This window comes from Delphinus delphis, chromosome 4, assembly GCF_949987515.2.
Source record: "Delphinus delphis chromosome 4, mDelDel1.2, whole genome shotgun sequence".
Lineage (NCBI taxonomy): Eukaryota > Metazoa > Chordata > Mammalia > Artiodactyla > Delphinidae > Delphinus > Delphinus delphis.
The window spans coordinates 1231651-1254022 of NC_082686.1; the positions used below are offsets into that span (position 1 = coordinate 1231651).

Sequence of the window (22372 nt, forward strand, 5' to 3'; positions counted from 1 at the left end):
TATCTGTTTCATCTTCTGAGACCTTGTTTGTATCATGGTTTTGCAGGGTGTTAACATCACTCAGTTACCGAGATGCTGCCCAGATTTTGAACTGGTTTTGGTAGACATAACCTATTATATCCTTCTTAAAAGCACCATTCTCAGCACATTTCCATCAATTAACAAAATTCAGAGAAGGGAACTTTTCAAGTAATTTTAGACAGGTTATTATTAAGAACATCTGTGTCATCTTTTTAAAATGTTCAGTAACCTCACGTTGACAATTTTTTTCCTCTGTGCCATCAGACACATTCTCTGCTGGATGTATAAGCTAAACTCTGGAATAAAGTAACTTGGATAAGTGCTGAAAACCAAAGCGACTCGGTAATTATAGCAATTTTCCTTTCAAGTTCTGCTGGGCGGAACAGGCATTAATGTGAGAGCACCCGCAGAGCCCACTGGCTGCAGTTCACAATCAACCACTGTCCCTGTTACCAAATCTCACTCAGGAGACCTCGGGGGGCCACACCTGGGACCCACAAACTATCCCCAGAATGAAGGGAGAAAGGAGAAAAGAGAATGGGGGATTTAAAAACTATGAAACTATCATGTTCCAGTTTGTAGTGATAAATTTTAAAATCTAGACTAAGTGAATAATTTTCTTGGAAAATATAAAGCACAAAATTGACTCAAGCAGAAATAGGAGATCTGGTCATTCCGATGGTGGGGGCGCACAGAAAAAAAAGTAGCCACAATTTTGTCCTTAAAAAGGCACCAGGCACAGGCAGTTTTATGTGTTTCCAAAACCTTTAAGGTATAATCTCTCTGCAAAGGAGGGACAGAATTTAGGAATGTAAGCCCTGGAGACCAGCTGCCGAGTTCTAATACCATCTCCACCTCCTACCAGCAAGGTGACCTTGGGATGGCCACTGGAACGCTCTGTGCCTCAGTTTCCCCATCTGTCAACTGGACGTGAAAATAGTGCCTAATTCATAGTGTTGACCTGAAGGTTATTAACTCATGTAAAATACATACAAATGCCCCTATTGCAGAGTAGGAGCGCTATGCAGATGAATTGTTATGAAGAGTTAACGTTATTCCGAGGCACAGAAAAGCCAAAAGCGTCACAGTTTATTCTATATAGCCAGTCAAAACCCTGCAAAAACAATGGTGGGGATCACACACACACAGACACACACATGTCAATGGGGACACAAGATTTATAAAGGGACGGAATTACTCTAAATAAAAGCATCGACAGAATCCAATACAGGAGCAAGTAAAGCTTATCTCAGGATTGCAAGGATGAGTCGACATTATAAAATCTGTTAGTTCAATTTGCTACACTAAGAGATGAAAAAGAAGAAAATCCTCCATCACCTCAAAAGAGAGTCAGTCCCCCCAAAAGCATTTGGCACCAGTTAACATTCTTTACTGAATTTCAAGCATACACAACTGCAAGATCTTCAGGAAGCCAAGAATGGGAGGAAGATCCCTCGACCTCTAACAAACATTGTGCTTAACACGTTAGAACAGGGGCCAGAAAACTTCTATAAAGGGTCAGATAGCAAACATTTTAGGTTTAGGGGGCCACATGGTCACTGTCCCAACTATGTGACATCACTGTTACAGCACAAAGCATTAGACAATATGCAAATGAGTGCACGTGGCTCTGTGCCAATAAAACTTTATTTAGAAAGAGAAACTACCAACCGTGGGCTGGATTTGGCCTTTTGGCCATAGTTTACATTAGAGCCATTCACGTTACAGTCAGAAACAAAAGAAAGATACTGGATTTCATGTTAGAGTCCCAGTGAATATAATAATACCAGAATATATGTGTGAAGTACAAATACTAGAAAGGCAGAGACACAAATATAATTATTTGCATAATGATACGACTATTTGTCTAGAAAATGCAAAACAATCAACTGGCAAACCATCAGAATCAAAAGTGGCCAATTTTAAGGTCAACTTACAAGAACAATAGCATTTTTTAAAACGGCAGTATATAATTATAACCCTTCATGAGAAAAAGGGTCCCATTTGTAATAGCAACAAAACCCAGGAATAAACCAAGAAATGAGCGATTCTGACTTAAAAGAAAACTAGAAACGTTGCTGAAGTTCTAAACCAGTGGCCAGACAGACCCCTTCCTGAGCAGGGCTCCCTGTCACACCAATGTCAGTTTTCTAAATTGTGCCCCCACCCTCAGCGTGATCCCAATAGAACTGCCAACAGGGTTGGTTTGAAACAGCTAATGCTAAACTTCACGTGGAAGAGAAAATGTGCAAGGTCCATCGAGACATATTTTTAAAACGACATGAGAAGGAACTTGCTGTAAAAACCATCGTAATTCACGCACTGTCGTTGTGCAGAAATGGACACATTGGTCAGCACTGAAAGACCAGAGACTGAACCACGTTTGTGGGAAGTTAGCTCATGACGAAGGTAGCGGTTCACGTCGGTGAAGAAAGGATACCTTTTTCAGTGAATGACGATGTGACAATTGTCAGTGCGTCTGAAAAAAGAAAATTATAAACCCCAGCAGCACACAGGGCCCATGCCGAAGGCGCCCTTCCTCACAGCCCCCGGCAGCTTCTCTACTTCTCGCCCAAGCTTGGAACCTAAGGTGAGCCTGGACCTCCAGCACCTATAGAGACAAGGCTGAGCGGGGGTGGGGACACGACCTGATGGAGAAGGGAGTTGATGGGGGGACACGGGGATGCGATGGCGGGTTACCACGACACCAGACAGTGACAGCCACTCCATCTGGGGTGAGGAGGGAACAGAGGGAAGGAATGGGGACCATAGTGGGGGTCACCTGGGGGGTCTGGGGGGGATTGTGTCTCAGCTGCAATGATTAGGCCAGGGCGTCTCGGGACAAAGGCCCCTCCACCCCCTGTCCAAGTTCTCAAGGGCTGGTCTAAAAGCCGCCCCCCAAAGTCCACCCTCTGAGTTTCTGGAACTCAGCTGGAAGAATATGCAATCCAGGCCAGACCCAGAGCCCAAGCCACACAGGGCAGGGGTCACGTGGAGCTGTCACCCCGTGCTCTGTGGTAGGCCTCCTCGAAGATCCCCGCTCTGCCTCATTCCAAGGAGGAGCCCCAGACCTCCCTCCTGGCTCTGCCTGTGCTTCCGTTGACACAATCATCTGAGAGAACCCCGCCCTCCCAACGTAAATAAGCAGGCTGTTAGATAAAACAAATTACGCACTTTTTGACATTTGCCGGTGTTTTTATCCCAGAAAGGCTGTAGGACAAATTCTCACAGTCCCCTGTCCCCCACCACCTGGTAGCCCTCTGCTTGGGGGAGACACGGTTTCCCACCGCTGCAGCCCACCTCCCAGCTGGGCCGGAAGGGAGGCTCCCATGCAGACACAGATGTTTTCGGGGTCCTGCCCCCCAGCAGAAAACCCACTCCTGAGGCATGAACAGGGATCCAGAGCCAGAGCTGGGGACCCAGAACGTGACTAAATAACTTTCTGAGTCACCTGTGCTGGGGGTGACCAATTTCTGTCTCCATGAACTGACGTGGCGCAGCCTCTGTTTTGGGGGGACGTGACAGGCTGACTTTCACGCTGGGTCTAGCTTCCCCCGACTGCACCCCAGGAAGGAGAGGCCCTTCCATCCCACGGAAAGGCCAGGTGGGGAGCTCAGCTGGAAGAATATGCAATCCAGGCCGGACCCAGAGCACGAGCCAAACAGGGCAGATGTGAGCTGATCTCAGGAAAAGATATTTCCTGATCAACTGGCCAATAACACCAGCTATTCCACAGCACCTGGTTCTTTCTAGCCCCCCGCCGGGGGCTTCTGAGGCTGCAGCATCCCTGCAGAGCGGCCAGCGGGACAGCACCTTGTCACGCTCTCACCGTGGACCCCCGGGAAGCCCCGGGGCACCCTTCCTGCCCGTGCCGTGAGCCGCCACCCTGGAGGGCAGGTCCCTCTGTGGGCAGGCCACCCAGGGATGCTGGGCCCACGTGCTGACCACAGGAACCCACACGCCCCCAGGAAACCCCCGGCAGCCTCACAACTTGGTCACCTGGGCACCTCGGCTGTCCCACTAGGGAGGTCCTGGCAGGCGACCCCCAGGTGCTCCTGTTAAGAAATGCTTCTGGCACGTGGCCTATGGCCACAGAGCCCAACCCAGAAGCTGCCTGCCCAGAACTGATTCCGACAGCAGTCAGCTGCCCTGTGCCCGTCCAGGGACAAACGCCAGGACTGGTTCCAGGAATCGTGATGAGCGAGGGGGGCAGGATTCCACACTAAGTCCCGAAGCTCGTAACACGTGGATCTGGTAACTCACTCTGTGCCCTGGAAAGCATCGGTGAGAAATGTGTGTATCGGGGTGTCTGCGACCCCAGGAGAGCTGCTCCTCGGGATCCCGGGACCCTCCACCAAGCCTCAGGCTTCTCGGGGGCGGGGCCCAAACACCCAGTGTCCTCCGCGGGAGGAGGCTGCCCGCGTCCCGCGTCCAGGTTCACGGCATTGCAACCTTGGCGTGTTCTCGTCACTGGCTGCCCATCCTGCTCCCGGCGCCCGGCCCTGCCTTGTTCCCACTGACCCTCGGCGCCCCTACCCCGTGCAGGGCCAGGCAGCCCTGAGGCTGCCCTTCCCCTGTCACCTTCTGCCCCCACCCCTGGGCTGCCTCCAGGTGGGCTGGGGGTGTTTGTGAACGTGGTCAAACTGCGGACACGACTAGACAAAGCTGGGGGGGGGGTGCAGGGCACTGGGCTCCCCCCAAAGCACCATCTGCTCCCTTCTCTGAAAAGGGACCTCCCCCCACCACGGCCGTCTGCTCGGAGTAGGGTCCCCAGCTCTGGGCAGGGACTTGCCCTGGAATCTGGTTTTCAGAAGAATCTCTCCAACCCCCTTTGGAGATTCCTAGCTCGGAGTTGCTCTTGTGTCTTCCCCACCAGTGCCGGGACCCAGGGTGCCCAGGGCTGACCCTTCTGAGACCTGGGGAGACGAGGCCCTGGGGCCCAGCAGGGGTCGAAGCACCGGCTTGAACAGGTGTGGCCCCGGAACTCACAGGACACACTTGCCTGGACCCCACGCCAAGGGCCTTCCTTCTCCCACCTCAGGTGTGGATCCTGGCCTCCTCTTTGCGGTCCGCTGACTGGGCCATGGGGCCTGGAGTAGCTCTTGGGTTCTCTGAGCAGGGAAGACTTGGGCCAGATGGACTCACCTGGCTCCCCTGCTGGGCCCAGCTCCAAACCGGCTCCTTCCTGTGTCTGGAGGCTCCCAAGAGCCTCAGGGCGGGGCCCTTCCTCTAACTGCCTCCACGCCCTCCGACGGCCTTGGGGAAGGACTCTCTTGCCCTCTTGTGGCCAAGACGCTGTGGGTGTTCAGGCTGCCGGTGGAAGGTGGACGCACCTGGGGATGGAGTGAGAGGAAGCACTTTCTCAGAGGTGACGGGTTTGGAAACTTGACACCCAGTTAACAAACCTTAACCAATCGAAAGAGTGTGGTGCAGGCGGAAGAAGGAACCTACTTTCAATTATTTGTATAAAGATCTTTTTTTTTCTCTTAAAGACTCATAAAACCTCTCCTGGGTCATTCCTGGTAAAGACCATAATCCAGGGATCAACCAGGAGATACAGGAGGAGAGAGGAGGGGAGAGAAGGAGAGGGGAGGGGAGGGGAGGGGAAGGGAGGGGGGCCCATGGAGAGGAGGCGCCCCTCCCTCAGATAACGAACTGGGCAGCGGATGCCTGGCACCGGGAGCCCCAAGGCGCCCCGTGGGGCTCTCCTGTCCCTAGGACTCTTTCACCAGAGGGTGTTTCCAGAAGAAACAATGGTGGCGGGGCCAAAGAGGACCCCTAGACCTCTGCGAATAAACAGCGGGGCAGTCACCATGCTGGCCCCAGGGTTCTGCAGCAGGGCCAGGACCTGCACTGGAGGTCACAGGTCTTCGGGCCGCTCCGTCCCAGCTGGAGCTCCAGCTCCCAACGTCCAGTGGGAGGGGCGGGGGCCGCCCTGGTCTTGCGGCCCTTGCTGGGGAGCGTGATCTTTGGTTGCCGGGTGTTTTGTGACTCTCTCTCTAAAACCTGCTTTGGCTTCAGTTTGGGTCCAGAGCAACAGAAAAAGTGTATCCTTCATCCCTTTGCATTCAAATCTTTTCAAAAGAGCAAATATTTGCCCACAAAAATACCTGTTGCTCTTCCGACATGGCCCAAATGCCCAGCAGTGTGGGCAGTGCACTCCTGGGCAGCGATGGAGGAGAGGGGCCAGCTGCCTTTGGCCACTTGTGGCCCTGTGTGGCTGCAGCGCTGTGGGCACCCGGCGAGGAGGGCCGGGCAGGGACTCCCACCTTGCAGGCCTCTGTGCTCTCAGGGGTGAGGGAAAGGCCCTCCCTTTCCCGGGGGGTTGCATACAGGCCACCCATCCTGGAGAGAACATGTAGGTCTGTAAGGGGGTATCTTCAGTCTTGTCCAAGGATGGAATGTGGGTTTTGTTTGTGTCCCTGGAGAGGGGAACTCAGGGTGCTGGGGGGTTGCACACTGGAGGCTTCTGGACTTCCCAGAGCCCCCGTGGTGATCTTTCCCGGGCCAGGGGGCTGTAGGGGCCTTGGTCTGGTCTGGTCTGTGGCGAGCAAGCAGGAGTGGAAGCTGGTTTCGTCCTGCATACGGCCCCCCAGTGCCCCCATCAGAGAGTGAAGCCCTGACAGGCAAGGTGGCTGCACTGGCTGGAGTCGCTGGGATCCATCCGTCGGGCGGGCCTGCCGGATCTGCGGCTCAAGTAACCCACCTGGCCAGCCGTGCGGGCCTGGGTCACTCCTCTGGCTTGCCCTTCCGCAGCCCGCACGCTGACCCTGTGCGCGTCCGCCGCGAGGGGAAGCAGCGGAGCCCAGGCGGAGGCCCGCGCGGCCCGCAGGTGAAGCTGTCTGCGCCCCACGTCGCGTGGCCCCGCCCTCGGCGCCAGCCCCGCCCCGGCCTGTACCCGGCGCGGCCCGCAGGAGGAGACGTCCGCGCAGCCCCGCCCCCGTCTCGGCCCCGCCCACATCCCGGCCCAGTCCACCAGCCCATCAGTCCCGCCCCCGCCCCTCGGCCGGGCCCCGCCTCAGCCCCCAGCGGCTCCGCCCGTTCTGCCGCAGCAACGCCCCGACTCGGGATCAAGCAGGACTCATGCCCTAGGTGGGCCCCGTGGCGTTGCCTTGGTACGGACGACGCTCTCCACCAGGGCGGGCTGCACTTCCGGGGCGGGGCACGGCCAACGGAAGTACGTGACCGCCCGGGGCCATGGCGGCGCTCGGCGTCTTCTGCTTGCTCCTCGGGGCGGTATCCTGGCCGCCGACCTCGGCCTCGGGCGAGGAGTTCTGGCCAGGCCAGTCGGCAGCCGACATCTTGTCGGGGGCGGCGTCCCGCAGACGGTAAACGTTCTCGGCTGGGCCGGTGGGCAGGGACCCGGCGAACCGGGAGGCGGGGCTCGGAGGGCCGGGAGGCGGAGCGGTGGAGCCTCGCTGTCCCCTCGCCTCTCGGGACCCCTGGCCTGGGGCCGCGAGCCCCCCGGAAGGGCAGGCTGCAGGTCCGCGCAGGCCGGGGGCGCCTGTTACCCGATGCGGGCCTTGCCTGGAGTTCGAGGAGCCCCCGAATCAGATGTTCGAATGGGGCGGTTCTTAAGAAAGCCCAGCTTTGTTTCCCTGCAGGAGAATATCCGCCCATCCAGGTGTGGGTTGTTTCATAGATAAGTCTCAGGGGTAAGAGACAAGCGTCAGCGCCGTTCAGCAGTTACTGAGGGCTTGACCGAAAACAGACTGCTGGGTGCGGGGTGTCAAGATGGTAGATGGGCCTCTTCCTGGCAGGCTTGGGGGATTGGAGGCTCAAGCCGGGGGTCACAGCGTGGCCTCGTTTGCAGTAACGGAGATGCAGAGAAGGGGCCGGTGAGGACGTAGCAGAAGCTGAGGTCTCCTGCCTGCGGCTTGTGTAGAGAAGTCTTGTTTTACATAGGGCAGCCGTTCTCAGAGTGCGTCCAGGGATCCCTGACGTGCCAGGCCATTTTCGTAGAAAGGCCTTTTGCCCACACTCTCTCGAGGGTTTACTGTGGAGATTTGCCAGGGACCACCTGGCCTGTGCTGCCGTAACACAGGGAATGAGGAGCAGACGGGAGAACCCAGCAATCACCAGACCAAAAAGAGATTTGCAGAAATTAAACAGTGCCGCTCTTGTCCTTCAGGATTTTTGTCTTGAAAAATATACTTATTTTTCATTTGGAAATTTGGAAATACTAATGATAAAGGTGATACGTTTATTTTTGTTATTTTTAAGGGAATTCATAAATACTTTCCTAAAGTTCTTGCTTTAAATTCTAAATCAGGAGTCATCGGTAGATTTAACCCACATAAACAGTAGCCTTTGGGGTCCTCGGTCACCGTTAAGAGGTTTGAGAAGCCCTGGAGGGTGAGCGCCCAGATTCTGCCTGCGAGACTCCGCTGGTCTTAGCTGTGAATTATTGCTGGTGGCTAAACGGATGCTGAGATGTCTTCTGCTCCTACTTGCGGGCTCTTTAAGTGACTGGTCCTGTGGAAACGGGTGGGCAGCTGCCTCCACACTACAGACCAGAAGCTACTGACCGCGCTAGGCCGTGGACGTGGGGTGTTGGGTTTTCTGTGCGGAGCCCCGGCCCTGAAGAAGCACTCCCCTGCCCTCCCTGCCAGGTATCTTCTGTACGACGTCAACCCCCCGGAGGGCTTCAACCTCCGCAGGGACGTGTACATCCGGGTCGCCTCCCTCCTGAAGACTCTGCTGAAGACTGAGGAGTGGGTGCTGGTACTGCCCCCCTGGGGCCGCCTCTACCACTGGAAGAGCCCCGACATTCGCCAGGTCCGGATTCCCTGGTCCGACTTTTTCGATCTTCCAAGTCTCAGTAGGAACATCCCCGTCATGGAGTACGAACAGTTCATTGCAGGTGAGGCGGGCGGCGGTCCTGTAACTGGGGCCGCGCGGGCATTGGGCTGGGCGTGAACGTCAGGCCCGGCCGAGCCCTCGGCCAGCGGGGCCGTCTCCTCTTGGGCCTTTGCTCTGCCTAGGGGCCCTGCTTCCGTTTCCCCCACTACCGGCGATTTTGACCTTTCCATAGTTTTTCTAGGGAAATAGATCTGAAGCATGTGAGCCATGTGTCCCCTTGCCTCCGAAAACCCCGGCCGCCTGGTGAGCTGGAGCTGTGGTTGGGGGGCAGGACCACAGGCCTCCCCCTGTGCAGGCCAGGCTGGTCTTACCTGAAGGAAAACACGCTGCGTGCGTGGTGCTGGCTGGGTGCTGGAGGAGACGTGACCACACATCCTGTCTCATGTGGTTCTGGACAACCTTCTCATTTTAATGTTTTTAAGAGGAAAGGGTTGAAGATTTCCTAGAATGAAGGTACTTAGAGCACTGTTGCTTTATTCAGAAGACATAAACAGTCAGGGACACCTCTGCCCAGATCCCTGGAGCAGCCCGGGAGAGCGAGTCACAGTTCCCGAGTGGTGGTCTTCACGCTTCTGCTGTGTGAGGGCCTGGCGGCCTGAGCGGCGCTGCTGCCCCCGAGGCCAGGCCCACACGTCCTCCTTGTCAGGTTCTGTTCTCACCACACCGCAGACCCTGTCCCGCGGGGACGTTCTCCGCGTGGGGCTCCGCTGTGGCTGCAGGGCCCCCGGACGACCTGCTGCCGTCCGCACTCCTGCTCGGGAGGCAAACCCTGCGGCTGGGGAGCAACCTTCCTGACCCGACTCAGCCCGGGAAGCAGGCTCGGCCTTGTCTGCACGGGCCCTGGCGCCCAGGGGACCGGCCCCTGACCTGCCAGCGCGGTGGCGCCTCGGCCACGAGGGGTGCAGTGACTGCAGACGGCCGTCATCCCTGCCGCTCTGCAGGCCATGTCCCTCGGGCCGGGCAGTGGGGTTGGGGACCGAGCCCCCGGGTGACAGTGTGGAGGTGACAGACCCGCCTTGACCAGCCCAGGTTTACCACTGTAGAGGGGACAGGCATGGGGCGTCACACCCGGAAGGCCTCCAGGCCGGCGTCTCAGCCCCGGTGTTGCATCCCCCCGCCCCACCATAGGAGGCCCAGAGCCCGGGCCTCGTGCTCAAGCCAGAGAGAGTGTGGACGAGACGCTGGCTCACTCGCCGTGGCTCTCTCGTCAGTGCGCTCTGTCGTTGCACCTGTGAGCACATCTTCACGTGTCGCCGAGTCGTGGCTGGGAGGCTCCAGGTGTGGGAGGAGCAGTGGGTGAGACGGACACAGGCCGCGGCTCTCCGGGGCGTCCTGTTGGGGGCGGGGGCGGAGCATAAGTAAGTGGCGGGGACACGCAGCGCTCGCGGCAGTGACCAGAGCCTCAGGACGAGAAAGCAGGAAAGGGTGCGGAGTGCTGGGCGGTGGCCGTGGACTGGGAAGGCATCCTTTTTGGGGAGATGCAGTTTGAGTGGCCTCACAGGTCAAGAACGAGCCCCGGAGGGGACGGTCCAGGCGGGTCAGCTATTCAGGGGTCCCGGGGAAGGAGCACACCCCCATGGGCTCCAGGCATCACGGGGGGGCAGCTGCAGGAGAGGAGAGGGGCAGAGCGAGGGCAGCCTGCGGCCGTCGTGGGGACTGGCCCCGCCCACGGCGACGTGTGGGTGTGGCTGGAAAGAGAAGGGGGCCCAGGCAAGGCCGGATGCTGTAAGAGGTTGGGGCGCTGAGCGGCCCAGAGGAGATGCTGGCTCCTGGACACGCCCCCCAGGCAGCCCTCCCGTCCCCTGAGGGACCCCCATGTCCCGAGGTCACTTGTTCCATCATCTCTACTTTTATGAGCTTCTTCCAGTCCTGTTTGGGAAGAGGGTGGCATTAAATACAGTGGTCCTTCTCCGTATCGCCGCAGTGTGTGCTGTGGTCACCGTTACTGTCGGTCCTTGTCTCCTGCAGAGTCCGGCGGGCCCTTCATCGACCAGGTCTATGTCCTGCAAGGTTATGCAGAGGGCTGGAAGGAGGGGGCCTGGGAGGAGAAGATCGACAGCCGGCCCTGCATCGAGCCGCCCCTTTACTCGCAGGACAAGCACGAGTATTACAGGTACCACCGCGTTCGGGGACTCGGGCTGGTTTAGAAGTACCTGGCTGACACGCACGTACCTTTTCCCGCGTTGTTTAACGCGCTTGAACGTGGTCGTGGCGGTGTTGTCACCCCAGGCTGAGCTGCCGTCAGAAGAGCTGCCTGTGGAAGCTGCTGTGTCCTCCCCAGCCCCGCCCAAAGCGCCCCCCACACGGGGGACCAGAGTAATCCGGTTCTAGACCTGGAGCAGCTCCGGAGCTCCTGAGAGCACAGCTGCTTTAAGGACAGTTACTGTCAAAACTGGCCCTGGCCCGTAAGCGTTCGTTCCGCCGGGCTGCTTCCAGGCCGTCCCTGCTTTCCTGTCATCGTACCGTCCAGGTTCCTGAAGACAGCTTCCATGGTCTCATCAGATCAGATGAAATTTGTGGTTTCTTTAAAGATTTCCACAAGGTCACTACCTGTGATCACGACCAATAACTTGTGAAAACTTACTGGTGAACTAAGAGAACTAGCTGAGTTTATCCAGATCGGGCCGTGCATCCCGACTTCGCTTACTGCCGCGGAAAAAGAGCCGCACTAACCGGGTGCTGTGGGTCTTGTTTTCCAGAGGATGGTTTTGGGGTTATGAAGAGACGCGGGGTTTAAACGTGTCCTGTCTGTCTGTTCAGGGGTCGGCTTCCATCATCGCCCCTGTGCTCCTGAGAAACACGTCCGCACGGTGAGTGTGTGGTCTCTGGGTGATGGCTGGTGCGAGGGCACGTGTGTGAGCGTGTCCGTGTGTGCCTGTGCTCCGTCCTGCCGGCTGGCCCGCGGGCGTCGTTGGAGGATCAGACCTCAGCCGCCCCCCACCGCTGCCTCTCGAGCCGGGGGGCCGGCAGGAGCCCCCAGGCGGGGCGGCCGTGGCTGTTCTCCTCCCGGTGCTGCTTGGAGCGGCTGTGCTTCTGAGCCTCACGACGGGGGTCTCTGGTCCCACCCCTGGTGGGCGGTGGGGTCGGATTTACACCTGGATCCTGCCCTGGGGTCCTGTCGAGGTGGGGGGGGCGAGCCAGGGCCTGCTGGACGCAGCAGGGCGTGAGGATGGGCATAGGGGCAGGGGGCGGGCAGTAAGAGAGGGGTGGGGATGAGGGCCGTGGGGTCGTGAGGCTGCAGCAGGGGGAGGGCCGGGATAAGAGCGGGACCAGCGGGGCCAGGAGGGTTTTGAAGTGACCACTGAGTGACCGGGGCTGGGGCGGCAGCCCGGAGCTGGCCTTGGAGGTTCCGCATGGGCGAGGAGTGCTTCCCCTCGGGGCCACCCCTGAAATCAAGCTCTCTCGCCGGCCTCCTCGAAGCCTGAGCTGTGAGTGGTCAGAGGACCAGCTCAGGCCTCTCCTGGACACACCGCCCTGGTGGCTGCTCCTGGCCTCGCGTGCTGGGAGTGTGTCTGCATGGCCGGTTCCGCCTGGAAGCAGAAAACCAGCCGCACAGGCCCCGCCCGCCCGCCCTGCCACCAGAGGGTCAGCAGGGAGGGCTGGGGTTCCGGGCGAGTGGCAGGGTCTGCTGCGCCAGGCGAGCTCCTCAGGAGGGGCTCGTGCTTGGTTTCTAGGCAGGTGTCCTAGGAGTTCGCTGCAGGTGTGAGTTGCTGGGGACATGGGGACCCTGCGAGGGCCCCTCCTGTTAGCCACCTTCAGTGTCCCTGAGCCTGCGCACGCACAGGGCAGGCCTCCTGTGCTCTCCGGGGCCCGGGAGGGTGCAGACTGTCCCAGCACGGCCCCAGTGTGCCAGAACGCCAGGCCGGCTCCCCCGGGGCCTGTGTCAACAAAACGCAGGCAGGTCCACGGAGGCAGCAGCCGCCTTCTCTGCTCGGGGGGTCCGAGCTCCTCATAAGAGATGAGGGTACTGCCTGCTGGGGCCCCGCGTTACTCATCTCACAGCTGTTCGCATTTCAAAAGCAGATCTGGCCGAAGCTTTGGGCTGTGGGACCGTTTCTTCTGAGTTGCATTTGTGGGTAAGGGGAGCTGAGCCCAGGACAGACTTGTGCCCGGAGGCCCCACTGTTTAAGAGAGACGCAGGGGGCTTGACAGCGGGGAGATGGCGGCGCTGAGACCCACGAAGCTGGACGGGGGTGGGGGGAACCCCACCATGCAGAAAACTCAAGATGTGAACAGCACTAACCAGAGAGAGAAGGTTGATACATTTAGTTACGTTACAATTAAAAAGTCTTGTCCATCGATAGAAAGCGTTAACAAAATGGAAAGACAAACCAGAGAGGGAGGTGCTTGTAGCATGTCAGTCAGTACAGGGCTGGGTCAGATACAGGCAGAGCTGCTAAGTAAAGATTAGTGAGTAAAGGGCAGGCGGCCTTGTAGCAAGTTCAGCAGAAGACGCTGTCAGGTGTACCGCCGAGGAACACGCTGCTCTTAGACCCCAGGGGAGACGCAGGCCGCCGCCTCCCAGACGTGGCCTGTTTCTGGAGGGTCCTCTCCACCTGTGCTGATTCTTCAGGTTGCTTGATTAGCTCAGGCAGACCACCTTTCCTGCCCCTCACTTTGTGAGGAGGGAGTTGAGCCTTCCTTTAAGAAGGGGCTGGCTTTGGCTGGAGAAATACAAACATGATAAGGAGTCTGTTTCATTAAGGTGATTTTTAAAAATAAGAGTAAATACTGAGTTGTGTTCCTTTGGGGTAGCCATCGTTATATGGCTTTGCCCTTTATCCAGTAACATGAGTTAAGCCATAGATGTTCTACTACTGAACGTTTTTGCATCCCTGGTGTGAACTCCATTTGTCACGTGTGTCATCCTTTTAATGTATTGCTGGGTTCTGTTTGCTAATTTCACGTTTTGTTTACTTGTGGGGTTTTTTGCGTTGAGAGTCAGTCGAGCTTGGTAGCTCAGCCAGTTCAGCGGCTGGGACAGGAGAGCGTCCGTCGATGTTTAGAGCCACTTAGGGATCGAAAGCTTCTGCAGGCAGCTGCCTGTGAGAGGCTCAGCAGAGATTTGCCCAGACGCACCCAGGCGACCCAGCAAGGTTTCACCCTCTCAGAGTTCGTCCCTGATTGTTCCCTGGCCCAGGGCCTCCCACATGACAGTGCTCTCTGGAGCGTGTGAACATAAAGACCTTCTTTTCTTGTTGTTTAAAAATAGGTCCGTGATGTTAGACCGAGCCGAAAACCTCCTTCACGACCACTATGGAGGGAAGGAGTACTGGGACGTGAGTGTCGCATGGCAAGCACCTCTGTACATGTGTTTAGTCTTGGAAAGCCCAAGACCCTCAGCAGCTCTTGTTTTCCACCTTGCTGACTGGCCTGATGAGGCTCTTAGCAGGCGTGGGGGAGGGTCCGCCGGTGAGCATTGCCCCCTGCCCAAGGAGTGCTCCAGGGAGCGGGCTGGGGCGTCCCGGGCCCCTGCTGCACCGCATCGGCTGTCCTTTCCTGCTGACGCGTTCAGAACCTGGAATTAGAGCTCCGGCCGTGTGTCCCCAGCGTTGAAAGGTGGGGCGTTCTGTGCCCCGAGTCCTTAATAGCGGAGTCGGGCTCTGCCCTGAGGGGGAAGCGCTGGCTCTGGGTGCACAGACAGTGACAGGGAGGCAGGTGGGCGAGAGGCTTCTCCCGTCGTCCTGGGGGTGGGGACGGCTTAATCGTCAGGCGTCTGGTTTGGAAAAGAGGCGCAGTTCTGCCGACGGGGGCCCGGTGCAGCAGTCTGGCAAAAGCGTCAGACATTCCCTGAGAAGAGCCTTTGGCTGCAAGGTGGGGACCCAGGTGACGTCGGCCTGGCCTGTCGGGGGCTCTGCCGGCGAAGGAGCCTCCAGGGGCATCAGGGTGGGTGGGCTGCAGGGGACACGGGGCCTGCTCCCCCGGGCCCTGGGACCTGTGCAGAAACTGGTCTTAGGAGGGCCATTTGTGCGTTGTTGGAGCGAGGTAGAAGCGTTTAGGCAGATTACAGCTTTCTTAAGTTAAAAATGAGCACTGAGCTCCCTCAAGGCAGATACTTTGCAGCCTGGTTTCTCCCCCTCCCCGTGGGGATCTGTGCCCGTCTCACCTGGGGCTCCCGGTGGATGTGTCGCTTCTCCCGAGGCCCCTGTGCGGGAGCCGGTTTCCCTGGATCTCTGCACCTTGGCTCTGCGACGGTGTGGACGGAGCCCCGTGGCCATGCCCCACCCCGCTTCCGCATGGTGGGCGTGGTGTTTTCTGCCGCAGGGGCTCCCAGGCCTGTTGACTGAGGCGCAGGTTTATTACTTATGGAACGTGGTATTTGCTGTCAGAAAAATGCAGTTGGTATTCTGTAATCTCTGCACCTAATTCACGATGAAGGGCAGCCCCGCATGTGGCGAGGTCCATCCCTGGACCGCGTCCTGTCCTGTCCCTGCAGGGCGTTGGTCAGTAATCAGTCCCCAGATGGACCCAGTCAGGCCCCCCAAGTCCCGCCCAGTCGTCACCAGCCTCAGCCTGTCTGGTCCTTCCTCCACCTGGGGAAATGGGTGTCATGCCCCCTCTGCAGCCCCTGACCCCCAGCCCTCAGGGTCTGCCCTGTCTGGGGGTCATGGATGCCTCCTGTGGGCGGGCTGGGCAGGCAGAGGCCCCCAGGTGGGACCCTGCTCCCTGGACTCGCGACCTGGGTGCCTCCTAGGCACCCTCCGCGGCCAGCGAGGCCCCCGTGATGCGGGTTGTTGCAGAAGCGTCAAAACGTGGACACGGTGGTTCTGTGCCTCATGATAGCACTGTGGTCCCCACCAGCCTTGAAGGGTGGTGACCCCCCTCGGCACCTGCGGGGGGGAGGGGTGATGGGTGGGGACCCCGGGGTGGGGGGCGAGGGGTGATGGGCGGGGACCCCGGGGCAGGGAGTGAGGGGTGATGGGCGGGGACCCCGGGGCGGGGGGGAGGGGTGACGGGTGGGGACCCCGGTGTGGGGGGAGGGGTGACAGGTGGGGACTCTGGGTGGGGGCGAGGGGTGATGGGCGGGGACCCCGGGGTGGGGGGCGAGGGGTGATGGGCGGGGACCCTGGGGCAGGGGGGGAGGGGTGATGGGCGGGGACCCCGGGGCAGGGGGGGAGGGGTGACGGGTGGGGACCCCGGGGCAGGGGGGAGGGGTGACGGGTGGGGACCCCGGGGCAGAGGGGAGGGGTGACGGGTGGGGACCCTGGGGCAAGGGGGAGGGGTGACGGGTGGGGACCCCGGGGCAGGGGCTCACGGTCTGTTGCACCTGCAGACCCGGCGCAGCATGGTGTTCGCCAAGCACCTGCGGGCCGTGGGGGACGAGTTCCGGAGCAGGTACCTCAATTCCACGGACGCGGCCGACAGGATCCCCTTCGAGGAGGACTGGACCAAGATGAAGGTGGACCCCGCCTCTGTAATCCTTGGCGGGGGGATGCATTTTGTCTCTAGATGCCTCTCAACTAATCCCCTCCTTTAGGAAAGGGCAGGACGGGAACACCCTGTCTGTCGCAGGGCTGCTGGGCCGCACTGCCCCAGGTGCCAGAGATGCCGCTCGTCAGCAGGGATCCCCCGTCCTGGTGCAGAAGTAGGGACGTTGGCCAGTAATCGGTCCCTAGATGGACCCGATCAGGCCCCCCGCGTCCCGCCCGATCGGCACCAGCCTGTCTGGTCCTCCTCCACCAGGTCCAGCTGGGCTCTTCGCTGGGGGGCCCATACCTGGGCGTCCACCTGAGGAGGAAGGACTTCACCTGGGGGCACAGGGAGGACGTGCCCAGCCTGGAGGGGGCCGCGAGGAGGATCCGCAGCCTCATGAAGACCCACCAGCTGGACAGGGTGTTCGTGGCCACGGACGCCGCCAGGAAGGGTACATGGCTCCAGCCGCCTGTCCCTCCCACAGCTAATGGGAGGGGGTTGCGCTCCTGTCCTCCTCGCCCCTCCCCCCACGGTCCTGCCGTGTGAGCGCATGCACACGCATGTCTCCTGCGGCCCCGTCACCTCCCGTGATGCACCTGCAGAGCTGGATGGGCTCCGGAGGCTGCTGCCCGAGATGGTGCGGTTCGAACCCACATGGGAGGAGCTGGAGCTCTACAAGGACGGGGGTGTCGCCATCGTGGACCAGTGGGTCTGCGCACACGCCCGGTGAGCAGCCTAGCGCGTGTCCGAGGCTGAGTCCTCACGTGCAGACCACCGGCTCGGCCCTCCTTGCCTCACCCGGGGCCTCTCCTCTGCTGCGTCTTGTCTCGGGGGCAGGGCCGTCCCCGCTCCGCCCGCCCCTGAGTCCTGGTCCCCAGGTACCTCTCGGGCGCCCGCGGGGCACCCTGCCCAGTGTCCCGTCCTTGTCATGGGAGGCGAGCTGCCCACAGGGACCTGGGCCCGGGCCTCGGGGCTCCTTGGGTTCATCTGCCCGCCGGCGCTGGGAGAGCAAGGCTGGGCTGAGTCGGGCACTTGGAGGAAAGTGGACAATCAGAGCAGAGTAGGTGATTTTCCCTCTCCTTCCAGAATCCTCAGACGTGCTGGGTGCAGGGGTGTGTGTGGTTTACCAGGTAGAGGTGTGCCCTGTCCCGTTCCAGGGGACACCTCCTCCAGGCTGAGCAGAGGGCTGAGGGCGGACTCAGCCCCACCAGGGCTGCAGGGAGCAGCCCCAGCCCCGCCCTGTGCTCTGGGCCCTGCCCCTCGACCCCGAGGTTCTGCTGGTGGGGGGCGGGGGTACGGGGTTCGGGGCTTCGCTCTTCCCCGCCCGCCTTGGGCTCAGGCCCGGTGGTGATGGGAAGCAGACCTCCGGCACGTGTGTTCCGAGATGCCGTCCCTGGAGGGGAGTTTCCTCCTCCTCCGGCTGCGGCTCCGCCCTCAGCGGGAAGGCCTGCGCGGCAGGTTAAGCTTGGCCCTGAGCCCCTGCCCCGAGCAGCTGAGGTCTAGCAGTGGCCCGAGCCTGCCCCCGGTGCGGGACCTGTCACCCGAGCCCCTGCGGCGGCCGCAGCCTGGCCCCTGGGCTCCTGCAGCCCAGGCCGCTTGGTGGCGGTGGGCCACGGGGAGCCCCGGCCGAGGAGACTGGGCTGGGGGGCCGGGCGGGCGCCCGGGGTCGCGGGTAGGCGTGGCTGGCGGGTTTGCTCCGCAGCCCCGGTGACCTCACGTGTCTCAGCAGGTTTTTTATCGGCACCTCGGTCTCCACGTTCTCTTTTCGAATTCACGAGGAGAGAGAGATCCTGGGGTTGGACCCCAAGACGACATACAACCGGTTCTGTGGGGATGAGGAGAAGGCGTGCGAGCAGCCCACGCACTGGAGAATTGCGTACTGAGCCGGCCCACGGGCGCCCCAGACGCGGGCTCGCAGCCGCCCTCAGGACAGCAGCAGCTGGCTGGGCAGCAGGCTGTCCCCTCTCCGGTCTCAGGCCCGGGAGCCCTGCGGAGCCGCGCTGCGTCTGTCCTGCCTTCCCCAGGCCCACCTGTCTGCCGTGACCCAGCGCCGCCGCTTCCCCGGGTGCGGGCTGTTGGCTCCAGATCCGGAACCGTGTGTCCGCGGCCAGTGAGGCCCCCGTGCTGCCTCGGAGGTGCCGGCTTGTCCTTGTTGACCTTGGTCTGGAGGGTCTCCCACAGCACCGGGCAGGCCTGGCGCCTGGGCTGCTCCTGTCCCGGGTGGCAGACACAGTGTTGACGCTCCCTGTGCCACAGAGCAGGGCCCTTGGTCCTGCCCTTCTCCCCACGTGGGACCCCGTGCCAGCTGGACGGCGGGCGAGCCACCACATCACAGGGCCGGTCTGAGGCCTTTGGGGGCCTGTGATGCCCTCGCCCCGTCCGCCCCGCACTGCCTGGGTCAGAGCATCAGAACGTTCCTTGGCGAGTCCCGGTGCTTTGTGTGCTCACGGGGACAGGGGGCCCCCGCCGGTGGTCTGCAGGGTCCGTCCAGCTGTCCAGGCTGTCTGGTCTGTGACGGCCACAGCAGTACGAGGGGTGGCCAGATGCTCGTCCTCGGAGCCCCTGTGGTCCCCGCGCGAGGGCAGGGTGCAGCTGAGAGGAGCAGGGTCACTCCAGCCTTGGAAGGCACCTTGGGGACCAGCTGCTGCGGGGCAGAGGCCGGGCTGCAGAGCCCTGTGTGGGGACTTCACGGCCGCCACGAGGGAGCTGCTGTGACGGCACTGCTGGGGCCCCGCCCCGTCCCCTCCAACTAGGCGCCCAACTTCCCACGACACCTGGGGTGACTGGCGACCCTGCAGAACCCATGAGTCTGGGCTGCAGCCGCCCCGTGTCTCCTTCCTGAGCTCTAGAGAGGCCCTGATCATACGGCGGGGTCCTGCGGTGTCACCGCCGTGCCGGGTGAAACCGCGAGATATTTATTCTTTGTCTGTTTGTACATCAAGTATTAATAAAATACATTTTCTAGAAACGGTGCTTTTTCCCACCCTGCGTTCTCTTTCGGCCGAGCGCTGGTCCAAGCATCTGGACTCGGCCGTTACCTTCCTCTTTAAGAAAAGCTGCGTTGTCGTCGTCTGTGTGTACGGGTGTGAGCATCGTGGAGGCACCGGCCGGCCACCGCCTGCCCCGCCGGCTCTTCGTTCCTTGCACGTTGGCCGCCAGGCTTGGTTGGAAAGAGCCCGCGGTTCTGCAGGTTAGAACTGCTGTCGTCTGGGTGCCGAGGGGGCAGCAGTAGAGCCTCCCTGGGGGCTGCATCCTGCTGGGAAAGACCAGCCAGCGAAACCCCACCCTAGAGGGCAGGGCGCGCGGCGGGAAGGCAGGGAGCTCCGGGAGGGGGTGCGGGCCACGCCGCGGAGGGGGCGCGGTGAGCCTCAAGGGGCAGTGAGGGTAGGGGCCGCTGGGGGTCTGCGGAGAAGCGGGGGACAGCCTGGAAGCTGGGCTCCAGGTGACGCTGTCAGGGCCGCCGGACGTGGGGCGGGTGGTCGGGAGGTGGTGTCTCAGCTGCTGGACGGACGTGGCCCGGGGCCTGTGGTCTTGGCCGCGTGAAAGGGCTGAGGGGGAGGGGCCGCAGGTGGGGACCGTGACGGCGGGCAGGGCCAGAGGAGGAGGAGGCATCTGGGCATCGCCGGGCATCGCACCCCTGTCCTGACGGGGAGACACGGGAGGAGCCGCGGCCTCGTGGGCCTCCCTGGCCCCAGGCCTCCCCGCGCTCTCGGCTCTGCCGTGTCTGACGGGGCGCCGGGCAGGCCACAGGAGGGCCATCGTCAGAGCCTGTCTGGAGCGTGTCGTGCCATCGTTGGAATTTCAGAAACACATCGAGGGTGAAGGAAGGTGAGCCGGGGGGTGTGGGGTGGGGTCTCTGTCCGCCTCAGTGGGGGCACGCGTGATAAGTGTCCCCCGAGGGCTCCGGAGGCAGCCCCCAGGAACAGCAGCCGTCCTCTGCAGGCCGGGGGGCCCGGACGCGGGACCACCTCCCTACATCTGGGGCCGCCCCCACCCTGCACCCTGATTTAGTGCCTGACTCTGAGGTCACAGGGTCAGCGCTGCACCAGGGCTTATACGTAAACCGCCTGGTCACAGCGGGCGTCCCTGCATTACTGGGCTGGACAGTCCTGCTAGATCAGGGCATCAGGTCCTGCAGAGAGTGGGGGAGCCTTGCCATTGCGGCTCCCTGGGGACCCCAGCTGTGCGGGGCCGGTTACCCTGCACCACGGGCCAGGCTCCGGGCTCCGAGGGGAATCACTGCGAGGTGGCACCTTTGTCCCCATCCCTGGGCGAGGAGTGTGTCGTGGGAGATTGTTCTCTTATGATGATCAGTCTGCTGCTTGCAAAGCCCAGGGGCCTCCAGAGACCCCATTTCAGCAGATAACCCTCCCTGTGAGCTGAAGGAGAACGGAAATCATCCCTCTGTGAAGCGATGATTCTTAAAATTGTCTTTTGCTTCCTGTGGGCAGCAGGCTCTCGTCGGGTGGGTCTGTTGTAAGTCCAGTAGTCGGGGTCAGGGCGCTGGTTCTCCGCTCGCAGGGCAGCCTGGACGGGGACGGGAGCGTGGATGGGGAAAGGCAAGCCTGGCTGACCTCGGGCCAGAAGGCCCACGCAGGCCCTGCGTCTCGGCCGGGCCCTCCCAGGACGGAGGGTGGGGTGGACGCGGGCAGCCTGCAGCCTGGGGGCCTGGCCTTCCAGCACGAGGCCCTTCACCCGTCCAGGTGGGGGCGCCATCACGATGCAGTCTAGGTTAGGAAAGCGGTCACAGAAATCGCCAGCTTCACCTGGGGACTGATTCTCTGGGTGGTGGTGGTGCTGTCATCCTGCTTTTCTACTTCACAGAGGGGTCACTGACGTAAGACCACCCACGTGATCCCGAGGTGCCCTCTGGGCCGCAGGCGGACCCTCATTCACCCCGTGGGCACTGAGTACCCCCCAACCCCCCGCCCCAGGGCTGGGTGTCCTGATGGAGTCGGGAGAGTGGGCGCTGGGGAGGCCTCTGCTCGAGGGCAGACCAGGGCCTTAGGTGATGGTCAGGGAGCGCGTCCAGCGCACAGGGCCGGCCAGTGCCCGGCCTGGTGGGAGAGCCTTGGAGGAGGGCGGCAGTGCTAGGCCTGGAGTTTGGAGGGGCACCCGCCTAGCTTGTTGGAGAAGCAGGGGCAGGTCCCAGCCCGCTCCCAAGGTCTCAGAGCCCCGAGGCCATCAGCAAAGATTCCTGCTGTGGAGTGGGCTCGGACGGCTGTGTGTGGGTGGGGGCGGGAAGGACCCCCCGCACGGGCCGGGCCAGGCTGGGTGCCCCAAGACAGACCTTCGCAGGTGGAGGGCGAGGGAGACCCAGATGCCAGAGGTGCCTGGTCAGAACGTGGGGAGGAGCAGCTGGGAGATGACCAGGGCTGACGGCTGCCCTGCGCTGCTCCAGCCCACGGCCGCCTCTCCTGGCGGGACTTGCGGGCTGTCACACGGTGGGGAGGGGCCTCAGCAAAACCCCTCCCAGCTCTCCTCTGGACCCCTCAGGCCTGTTCCAGCTGACCTCTGACAAACCCACTCATAACTCATCGTTAACCTTTTATAAACAAAGGGGAAGTGTCGAACCCGGACGTTTGAACTTTCAGGGACTCGTCTCCTCATCTGCAGAGAAGGTCAGGGAGGCAGGCGCGTGGGCAGGAGACAGCGGCTGACGCTCTAAAATTGTTCCCCTGACCTCGAAGGCAGGCGGCAGCTCAACCAAGCAGCAAGGCCCGGCCCGAGACAAATATTCACGTCCCTCCCCGCCTGCCTGTCATCTCTGTGACTAAGCCAGGTCCTTGTTCAGTGAGGCGATGACACAGCCAATGAACTCTTGCAGCACCGTCACCAGTGCTCAGAGAAACCCAGGACAGTCACTTGGTCCTTCCCAACCAAGCAAGGAAGGTAGGGGACTGGAAAATTCAAAGATGTTATTTATTTAAAGACTGACTTCCAGAGCAGATTGGCTCAAGATGGCGGAGTAGAAGGACGTGCACTCACTCCCTCTTGCGAGAGCACCAGAATCACAACTGCTGAACAGTCACCCACAGGAAGACACTGGAACTCACCAAAAAAGAGACCCCACCTC

At 60.8% G+C, this 22372-nt stretch overlaps 1 protein-coding gene across 1 annotated transcript; it reads left to right on the plus strand.

The window, feature by feature from the left end:
• The first annotated feature begins 7216 nt into the window (after positions 1-7216).
• POFUT2 (protein O-fucosyltransferase 2) lies at positions 7217-19253 on the plus strand. Its single transcript, XM_060010217.1, has 9 exons — positions 7217-7349; positions 8634-8884; positions 10852-10996; positions 11583-11693; positions 14096-14162; positions 16157-16282; positions 16567-16747; positions 16899-17022; positions 18026-19253. The coding sequence occupies exons 1-9, from the start codon at positions 7219-7221 to the stop codon at positions 18177-18179; spliced, it is 1290 nt and encodes a 429-aa protein (XP_059866200.1). The 5' UTR covers positions 7217-7218; the 3' UTR covers positions 18180-19253.
• The last annotated feature ends 3119 nt before the right edge of the window (positions 19254-22372 follow it).